General features: G+C 44.8%; 1 protein-coding gene across 1 annotated transcript in view; it reads left to right on the top strand.

Moving 5' to 3' along the window:
* Positions 1-11,000, top strand: part of LOC104471746 (synapsin-3-like) — a gene marked incomplete at its 5' end in the record, with an annotated part of 32,788 nt that overhangs the window by 8,839 nt on the left and 12,949 nt on the right. The window contains 3 exons of the mRNA XM_010087207.1: positions 815-957; positions 6,270-6,344; positions 9,678-9,780. Coding sequence (XP_010085509.1) covers positions 815-957; positions 6,270-6,344; positions 9,678-9,780 — 321 coding nt within the window. The remainder of the gene's footprint in view (positions 1-814; positions 958-6,269; positions 6,345-9,677; positions 9,781-11,000) is intronic.

The raw sequence follows: 11,000 nt of genomic DNA, 5'->3' as shown, positions 1-11,000 counted from the left end.
TTTTTGGTCTTTTTTCTTTTTTTTTTTTTTTTTTTTTTTTTTTTTTAATAAGATACAGAGCATGTACCATAACTGAATCCCAATCTGTGCAAAGCCAGCTTCTCAGAAAATCTCCAGCTCATAGGCCACTGCACTGTCATTTCCAAGTGTGACTCAAGTCTACAAGTCTAACACCCAACCAGCTGTCCCACACAGGCGTCCATGGCATCATGCTCACACAAATCTCCCCAAGAATCACAAGCTCCCCCAGAGAAATCCTTTTCCTTCAGAGCTTGCTTCCAGCCAGGACACCTGCACTGCTCCTCAAAGAAAGTCTGGAGGGGGAGTAACGTGAAATGCCAGGGAACTGAAGCCTTGAGGTGGAAGACAACCAGCTCCCTTGTCGATTTCCTGGCGTCATTTTCTATTTCCTGACCACACAAAATACTCTGTTTTCATCCATCCCAACATGGGAAATAGCAGTTCCAATATTTGAATACAGTAATTCCCCTCAAGAGATGAAATATTTTTATGAACCATCATAAAAGCAAAGAGCATTAGCAAGAGCCATCCAGACAAAGGCCTGGCTGTCTCCTTGGTGACAGGTTTACCAGGGCTTGTGCATGAGGAAGGAGAAAGGGGTTGATTTGCTCTGGGCTGGGTTGGTCTGGGGAACTTCTCTCGTTAAATCGCATAGTCTCTGCTCTGCCCTCAGCTCTGTCTGTGTGTTTTTTAACTGACATGGTGCTATTCAGGCACGGAGATGACTTCTACTCACAAAGTATCCCTGTTCTTTTTGCTCTTGTCACTTTTTCACTGGATTTTGGCAATCAAGGTCAAAGTTGAGAACCAGCACGACTTCCGGGACATGGCCAGCATAGTAGCCATGGCAAAAACCTACGCCACCACCGAGCCGTTCATTGACTCCAAGTACGACATCCGAATCCAGAAAATTGGCAGCAACTACAAGGCTTACATGTGAGTGTATAGCTATGCCAGAGTGAGATGGGGGAAGAGACAATGCTGTGGATGTGATTCAGTCAGTGTCTGCTCTGGGCAGGAGTAGGAAGCTGACTTAATTTCCTTGAAGAATAGCTCTGCTGTTCTCCTCCCGTCTCTGAACCCAGATCCCTTATCCACTGATCATCTTCTCCGTTACTCACCATCAGCTGATGGTTTCTGGAAGGTAAATCTCTCTCTACCCGTTTCTGATATTTAGTTAGCTTCCACTGTAACAACTGTGCTCTGCCATCACCTATCACCTCGCCCTCCTGTTGTCAAAGGCTTGATTTTCGCAGCAAAATCCTCCAGCTCCCAGTACCACTTAGTGGGAACTGAACCCACCCCCTCCCATTTGGGGAAAACAATAAAAAAGACCGAGCCATCTTCAACCCATGGAGTCCTACAGTGTCCAACCCATAGCAACACCCCATCCTCTCCCCAGCTGGAGATCACAGCACCACAATCACACCAGGGCATGGGGAGCATGCAGCACTGGGTACAAATGGCCTCAGCCTGGCCACCGTGCAGGGCTTCTGTGGGCATTCTGCCTGTGTGCTCCTTGAAGCATACAAAAGAGGGAAGGGAGAAGGAAAGACATTTCTGTGGGTGCCCCAAAGCTCCTCCCTGCCCCAGGGGTAATGAGGGGGGTGGCATGAAGGCAACCTTCAACACTGGTAGGTTTAAAAATATTAAAAAGCATTCAGACAAACTTCAGTAGTCATCAAGCTCAATTAAAGATGTAACCACATGAGTCAGTAAGACACCTGTTTCTGCTTACTGCAAATCAGTAGATGAGAAAAGCCAAATAGCACAGCTTCTCCAGAACCTCCTTATCCAGCCACAAACTTCTGGAAAAGTAGACAGCTCCAGCAGTACATTCTTCAGGTTGCCAGATAAATTTCATATGTTACCTAATACCCATAACACTGTGAGTTGTGGGTCGACATTTACAAAACCCAAGGCCATAGTTCTGGTGAAACATAGTTAAATAAGATAATCAAATGTACATGATCACATATTTTTCAGCTATCGCTGCCTAAAATATCCAGGTGGATTCCTAGCACCGAGGTATTTAAGTAAACTAGATAATGACTGAGTCATATTATTCATGGGAAGGACTTGTGGGATATTCAGCTATTCATATGAACTCAATGAGACAAAATTTGTTTTAAATCTGATCAGGTCAACAATAGCGCAGTTGCCTAATATTACATTAACATCTCAAGGAGTCCGGCTCAAACTGGCCAAAGGAAGGAAGGTTTAAAATATCAATTAAAATTCCCTGTTCCTGCCAATCTACGCAGCCTTGGCTCCAGAGCCTGCTCCCAGCCCGCCTCTAAGTGAAACAAAGGCCCAGTTAGCCTGACCATATCTTCTCCCCATTTACTATTCACAGTCACTACGCACTCATCCAGACAGGGATCAGAAATAATACCAGGTGATTGAGGAAAGAAAGAAGTCACACTGAGAGCTAATCCCACTTGGGAATATAGCTGCGCAAACAATTGTTTGCTAAATGAAAAATGTTTTCACATGAAAACAGCCATGAACGGGAAACACCTTAATGAGAAATGAAGCTTATTAGCAACAAAAGCAAACAGCAAAATTCACCCAGCAACTTGCTAACCCAGAAGGTTGACTTATATTGACAGAGCCATTTATGGACATGAGCTTGGGAGAGTGCTATAACCAGTCCCATTAGGGGCTGTTCCTTCTGTCCCAGCATCAGACAGAATAGAAGGTTATTTCCATCCTATAAATAAGTCCCTACTATGTCCAAGGACAGAGCTAAAGCACCCAAAATATCAGGGCTCTCACTGGTGTCTCAAATAAAAGACTAAAAACCATTAGTCGTGCTAACAAATCTCAACCTTAAAGGTAATTTCAGCATCTGCAGTAGCATAATACTAAGTGAATTGCTTTGATCTGTGGGCCATGGAAACTACTCAGTATTTTTATACCTTTATCCATACATTTAGACTTTAAAAGCCCCCTTCCTTCTGAGAAAGGACTGTGTATCGAAATTCTCCAGAATATGTTTACTTTGCACCAAGCATCTGCCAGAGGGAGGATGCTGCAGGGTGACTCATGCATTCCTCCCCGCCCCAGATGTTCAATGCCCTTCCTTCCAGCCCATGACCCAAGGCCTGAGTTCAGTTTCCCATTGACTTCAGTGCAGTGACTCCAGATTTATACTAGTAACAAACACCTACTTAGCCCATGCCTTGGGCCAGTCCCAAAACAGCAGATAAGCAGCATGTGATACATGCCTAAAATTCCACCAATAGTATTTGACTGACATTGTAATACTGGTGAAGACAAAACATGAATACTGCTCATGTGGCAGGGGAAATTGGGGCAGAAATTATACTTCTACTCTCACCCCAACTGGAAGCAAGCAGGGATAATTTCCAGTTAAGACTCATGAAATGTTCACTTTCAATGAAGCCAGCACCTGCTGACTTTCCAGGGTGGGATATGGCTTGCCATCAGCTCTCAGTAAGAAGGCAATATCCTTTCCTTTCTAGTTTCGTGAGGGTGACCTCTGATTTTGTCACCTCAAATGTGGTTCAATGTGCTCTGCAGGGAATACAACAACAGCTGTGTCTAAACTAGAGTTACTTTTAGACTGAAATGGCTCACCTGGGAGATGGTGAGTATAGGACATCAACAGCCCATCATCTGCTACTCTATCAACTTATCCTAAGCAATGCTGAAGGTGCCTTAGTCACAAATCTGCTTGATCAACTCATCTCTAAAAGCCTAGTGGTCCTTTCCTTTAAGACGCTGATTGTACAGTGTTGTGGTCCTCTGATGTTTAGGATGATTAGAAGCACTTTGACTTTCAGTCCCTCAGAGAAATGTGGCAGGGTATTTTTGTCATCAGTCTCCTTTTCCACCTCAGTGTGAATACAAAAAGGGAAAGAATAAAAGAGAAGAAGGATAAGAATTTGATGGCAAACTTGACACCTGAACTTCTCAGGCTTGGAAGGGTGTGATCTTGACAGACACTGTGGTGTAGGAATTTGGTGACTGGTCCAGAGGGCTTAAAATGAAGCTTTTCCATTTAAAAACAGGAAAGCTTCCTAACAGGAAAGTTAGGGATACAGCTGAGAGAAATATTTTATATCTTATGTCCAGTATTGGCTAGAGATGGGTAGGCATAAACGAGTCAAACCAATCAGCACAACAGGTAGAGCAGAGTCTTTATTTTGGGAGCTTTCCCACATCAAATTTCCTTGTAAAACTGTACAGCTGTGGTTTGGTTTTCTTCAGGACGACACAGCTGCTTACATTTTTTATGCCAGGTACATTTCCTAAATGCTCATATCCAATCATCTTGGCACTAATCAGACTCCGGGAATTCTCATAAGTACTAATGGGATTCTGTATGCCATCTGCCACTGCGGGTCAATTTTCTGAACCTAAATGTTAATAAAGAGTGTTTCTTCCCATTGCAGAACTGAAAAACATAATCCTAAGAATCCCATGTCAAAAGAATAAGAGAGGCTGAAGGCTGAACACTGACCTTGCAGGCCATCAAAGGGTTCATAACAGTCAAACTTGCAGAGGAAACAAGAGCAGCCCTGCAGAGAAGGACTTGGGGGTATTGGTGGATGAGAAGCTCAACATGAGCTGGCAGTATGCACTTGCAGCCCAGAAAGCCAATCGTGTCCTGGGCTGCATCAAAGAATTGTGACCAGCTGGTCAAAGGAGGTGATTCTCCCCCTCTACTCTGCTCTTGTGAGACCCTACCTGGAGTACTGTGTTCAGATGTGGGGCCCCCAACATAAAAAAGACATGGACCTGTTGGAGAAAGTCCAGAGGAGAGCCACGAAATTAATCAGAGGGCTGGAGCACCTTCCCTATGAGGACAGGCTGAAAGGAGGACAGGACGGGTTGTTCAGCCTGGAGAAGAGAAGGCTCCGAGGAGACTTAATAGCAGCCTTCCAGTACCTGAAGGGGGCCTACAGGAGAGATGGGGAGGTACTCTTTATCAGGGGGTGTAGTGATAGGACAAGCGGTAATGGGTATAAGCTCAAAGAGAGTAGGTTTAGACTAGACATTAGGAAGAAATTTTTCACACTGAGGGTGGTGAGACACTGGAACAGGTTGCCCAGGGAAGCTGTGGATGCCCCATCCCTGGAGGTGTTCAAGGCCAGGCTGGATGAGGCTTTTAGCAACCTGGTCCGGGTGGAGGGTGTCCCTGCCCATGGCAGGTGGGTTGGAACTTTATGATCTTTAAGGTCATTAAGGTCCTTTCCAACCCAAACCATTCTATGATTCTATGATTATTTTGCTTAGAAAATAAGATGGATGTCAGGTGAAGGGAACAAGGCACAAGAGTCAACTATATGGAAAGACAGTTATTCAACACAGTAATCTTGCTCCTTTGGCCCCCTTCCCACTCCTTTAAATGTGGTTACAAAGACCATTTAAATTTCAGAGCAACTATACATACCACTTTAGAAGAGAATTGGAAAAGGACTCCAGGCTGTCCCTCACAGAGTAAAGGGGAACCTTAGGTAGTCAGCAATGATGATCACAGAATCATAGAATCATAGAATGGTCTGGGTTGGAAAGGACCTTAAAGATCATCAAGTCTGCCTTGTGCCTAAGGTCAAGAAAGTGAAATTTTTCACCCCTTGATGGATGATGGTGAAACACAGTATTTGTCAGCAACAGTACCTTTTTTGGAAATTAACCATCAGTTGCAGTTAACGAGACTCCAACAATTTTGCAATTATAAATTCTCCAAGTCCAGACACAGTGAGCCACAGACAGGTCAAAGAAAAGTCAGTGAAAAAAGGGTATAATCATATATCCTATGACATCAGTACAGTTGAAATCAAAGCTAGGGAGACACACAATGTCAGAGCTGACATTTGTGAAGCTGCTCAGGCAGATGTTTGCCTGGAGAGTTGCTCTTCCATCGACGGAGGATGCTACCTGTCGCAGAACACAAAGGTGATTATCCCAGAGATCTTCTACAGTCATTTCAGCTCTCCTGGGCCTGATGTATAAAGAAAGAAAGTACTCACATGTGTGCTCAAGATTCATTGGAGGTTTCCCTGTCTAACTGTTCATTCAGTTTTTCATGAGTCTGAACAACATGTACTGTATGGAGAGTTGTTGAGGCAGGATTTGGAAAGGCTTCTGTGAGGAAGAACCTCGCCTCATCCCCTCCTGTACAAGCACTGAGTCAAGAATGAGAACTACAGTATGAGGGAGGATGGGGCAGGAGTGCATTTACATGTTTGGGTTATGTTTTTGGTTTGTTTTCCTAGGAGGACGTCCATCTCTGGAAATTGGAAGGCAAACACAGGTTCTGCGATGCTAGAACAGATTGCAATGACAGAGAGGTAAGGAAGAGGGTTTCAAGACAGTGTTAGCTGTTCTTGGGTTAGAAGGGAGGAATTGTATTTCAGACTTTGGTTAATTGAGAGGACGGTAAGTGAGGTCTCCTGGGAGGCTGGATAAAGGAGTTTAAAAGACCAAGTGTTTCCTTAAAAAAATACTAAGGGCACGAAGGCAAACTGTCCTGTTTTGGAGAACAGGCTGGAAGTACAGCTAAAGACCATTAGATCTTTAGTGAATGTAGCCACAGGAAACAAGGCTGGCACACAAAGGTCAAGCATATGAGCACAAACATGTAGGGATAAAATCAGAAAGGTCGCAGCACAAAACAAGAAGTAACAAGAAGTTATTCTAAGTACATTACTAATGAGAGGCAGACACAGAAAAGTGTTTTTCTTCTGCTCAAGAGAGGGAAAAATCTGTCAGTTGAAGTGCTGAAGGTGCTTTTTTTGCATTAGTCTCCCAAAAGTGGACACCATATTTTAACTAAGGTCTTCTCACTGCTGAACAGAGCAGAATGAATTGCCTTATGCATCTTACAGAGTAACATTTGTAGATGGTACTTCCATATATTCAAAACACTGTGATATTTGCTAATATAGCAACTGCATTGCATGTTGACTCATGGTAACCTATGCTTTGCTGTAACTCCCAGACCCTATTCCACAGAACTGCTATCAAGTCACTTGTTCTCCATCCTATTTAAGTAGATTATTTGTAGATTCATAGAATCCATAGATTAAGTGTAGGCACTCAACCCTAGTGAATCTAGGATTTTTTCAGATCATACCTCCAATTTGTCAGGATCCTGATTAATTCTGACTCTATCCAGGTTTGGGCACCACATTTGAAGACAGATAGCAAGGAGCTGGAGAGAGCCCCAAGGACAATAAAGGGAATGCTCACAGATGAAAACATAATCAACCTGTAAGAAAAGAAAGCAAAGATTGCTTATGTAATTTTTCCACCTTTTTCAGTTAGAAGATCACTGATATTTTTCCACTAGAGGTGTGGACTTGTGTGTAATGAATGTATGCCTGCAGTGCAGAGGTTCACTTTCGTTCATTAGCTGTCACAGAGCTAGAAGAAGTTGTCCACAAGCTGAACACTGCTTCATCCTAAAGACGAAAAAACTTAAAGGGCAGAAGGTCTTAAAATATGGAAAAGGCTGCTAATACGGCATTACTCCCTCTTTAAATTACTAGTACAATACTTTAAGAAATAATGAGCTTAAATTATAGCAGAAAGGGTTTGTTTGAAAATAGGAAATATTTCCTAACAGTAAGGATAGCATAGCACAGAAATGGATTGCCTGGAGGAGATGGGGAATCTTTGTTCTCTTTCAGACCAGATTGTCTCCTCTTTGGGTACAAGAGTTGTGCAGATGACCATCTAAGGTCCCTTCTGCACCTTTAGTTCTGTGAAAGAGAAACCAAGCCAAGACCCAAATCAGATGCTGAAGGTGACTGTGCAAGACCCTAATAGGTCAGTTAGAACTGGACGCCTTATTATGCAACATGGTTGTTTACAACACAGCTGAAGCTAGAAAATGAAGGGCAGACATACCCTCATTGCAGTGTTGCAGGACTAAAGTCCAGATTCCTGTCAACCTACTACACCACATTTTGAAGGTTCATTTTATAGAGGCAGTACCACAATGCACCATACTAGCCTTATCCAGCCATAAATGCAACAAATCCTGTTGAAATCTGTGAGTTATCAGTGCGTGCAACAAGGCAGGAGCATGCTGAAGTGCTTTGCTGAGTAGGAACAACCTGAAGTACCTACTTCATGGAACAGTAGTGCAAAGGATCGACATGTCCAGGTAATACTAGGCAAAATGGCAGTAAATCCTCTGGAAATGCTACCCCTGATGCATATGCATCCCACCCCAGCAGCCCTGCTGCCTCCCAGTGCTCACCTAGGGCCAGCAACGGTGAAGACACAGCCGGCCAGGGCACTGGCATGGGCAACAATCTGAACCCAGACACCTAAAGACATCTCTCAGGAAGAGAGGTGGTTCCCATGATGGTGGTCCCGGGTGTGGGACCACAGCAGTGCATGAGCAGGGCTGGCAGTGCCTCCTGCCTGGCTCACAGGGTCCATAGTTCTCCTCCTTATGCTACTGACTCCTCCTCAGGCACTTTCTTTCTCAGGGTGGCTAGGGTAAATGTGCTTGGTCTCGTCGTTAGGGATAAGAGAGAACTGGTAGCCATTTGAGCTATATTCTTGCTTCTTCCTGAAGACATTGTGTTTGCACAAGTTGATCATTATATTGTCAAGCTATGGGGACTCTGGCTGGCTTCAAGGATGTAAACTTGTTCTTTGGCCAGAACAGCTCTTTTTCCAGTCCCTGTAGGGTCTGCAAAATGTCAGCTTTTTCATGAGACTGAAGCCTCCCCTCATCTTGTCATAGTCCTGTTTACAGATCTGGTGTTCGGAGATTATTATTTTTATTGAAATGGTCGGGACTGCGGTGCAGCTGCACAGGAAATAAAACCAGGCCGCCTCATTCTCTCCTCGTTTCCACAGCAGGAGGATGCGGTCGCCCCATAATACGCCTCTTGTCATTCTCTCTCCTTCTCTGACTCCAGGGTAGCTAAGGGGGCACCCACCAGGCCCAGCGCCTGTTCATACCAGCTCACGTTCCTGTTCTGGGACAGCTAGAGAAAAGGGCTGCAGGGTGCAGCTCTCTCTCTGACAAAGCAGTGCCTGGTCCATGTGTTGGGACTGCCTGGCTAGAAGCAGCACCCAAGGGACAGAAGGGAGGCAGGAGACTGTAAAAGGCTGAAATTGGAAGAGGAAATTGTAAAAAGCAGGAGCTGGTGGGTTACAGATCAGGGAGGGGAGGACTACTCCCTGCTAAATTCTGCACTCACTTTCCGATCCTATTCCAGCCCCAATGTGCAGGACATCTTATCAAGAGAAAGCTGCCTGCATAATGAAGGGCTTTCAGGCAAAGCCAATACAAACGCTAAGGGGCCAACACTAGTGGGAGATTAAATGAGCTAAATATTTACAGCTTGGCTAAATGACAACCAACTGGAGATGTGATGTAAATACCAAGGAGAGAAAGAAACATTTTAAGGTGGCTTTGAGGGTAGGATTGAAACAATCTGAAATGAAGGGAAACTTTAGACAAGACTCTTTTTTTTTTTTTGCTCCATCTCCAGTGGAAGAGAGGGTAGCAATGACCCAGTAAAGCATATGAAGTATGTCTTGTGATAACAAAGGCTCCCAAGTCTATTTGTGCTCCTATGGCAGTGGGATGGGTGGCTGTATTTGGTGGACTACCCAATGAGAGCGAATCCTAGGCCATGCCTCTGTGATTTCTGCAGGTACAGACTCTGGGCGGATGCCTGCGCGGAAATGTTTGGAGGTCTTGACATCTGCGCTGTCAAAGCTGTCCACAGCAAAGATGGAAAAGACTATATCATTGAGGTGAGAGCGTGGGGAACCTGAATGCAAGTCTGCTTTGGGAAGTGTATCTGCAAACACACTCCCTCAGAGTTCACATGCACCAATGTGCTCGCTTACCCATGTGCACAGTCAGCAGTCATTGATCCTCGGTGTCCACCTGTTTCCTCCAGTCTGTGGCCCACTGAATATGCTAGAGACCAATTCAAAATCCCAGTTAAATTGGCAGATATGCAGCAAGGGGTCAGGGTTAAAGTGCCTTCATTTCTCAGTGTGGACTGTGAAGGGAAATGGAGAGCCACAGACTGTTTGGCCATCCCAGCTTTCCAGCTGATAAATCCCCACAGTGCAGAACCTCACCAGTGCGAGACAGATGTGAAACTGACTTCTTACTGAGCACTTGAAAAGTCAGTGTATCTCTCATAGCTGCTGGTGGGGATCAACAGCATCATGAACAAACATGCTCGCATTCAGCCCAACCTGAATTCAGGTGCCAGATGACGCTAATATATTAACCTTCCCCCATTACCCACACAGAGGTCCAGCAGGTGATTTCGTCCACTAAAAATCTCAGTTTCTCTCTGAATTAACCTGTCTTTCTCCAATCCCTTTAGAGTGAATCTCAATAGCAAAAATCCTAGCTGCATCTAATTTTAAAGAGTAAAATAAATGGTGAGAGCGTGGCAAAAAGGTCCATAAGTAGCAGGAACAATTTAATTTTAAAAAAATAGGTGTACTTTCTAAAATCTTTTTGCCCAGACAGCATTCACTACAATAACAGACCAGCAAGACAAAGGCACCACAGAGGGTGCACCACTATGGGCAGTGTGAACTACAAATTTTTGTGTTCAGAGCTGGACAGACTGTGGCTCTGAGAGCTAAAGTTCAATGTGCTCCTTGCCAGGCCAGGAGGCAGACATGGGAGTGGGTAAATAGCACACTCAGGTCATCCTAGCAGGGCAGAGAAGGAAAAGCTGGCCAGAAAATCAAAGTGGAAACTTAAGAGACGCTCTGGGGCAGAGAAAATCTGGCAAGTAAGCAAGTGCCTCTGTCACTATGTGACTCAAGGAGGCACAGCATCTGACCTGCTGTAAACTCCACCAACACAGGCCAGCAGAGGAAGATGAGCAGAGCCAGCCTATGGCTTCATGCAGGGGTGCTGACACACTGGAAAGCTATGTGTGGGAGAGCAGTCCCACCCGCTGAGGGTTGGGATGCTGATGAGAACCACATGAGCCCTCCAG

This window comes from Pterocles gutturalis, unplaced genomic scaffold (genome assembly GCF_000699245.1).
Source record: "Pterocles gutturalis isolate BGI_N339 unplaced genomic scaffold, ASM69924v1 scaffold43446, whole genome shotgun sequence".
NCBI lineage: Eukaryota > Metazoa > Chordata > Aves > Pterocliformes > Pteroclidae > Pterocles > Pterocles gutturalis.
This window is presented reverse-complemented; position numbering and strand designations above follow the sequence as displayed.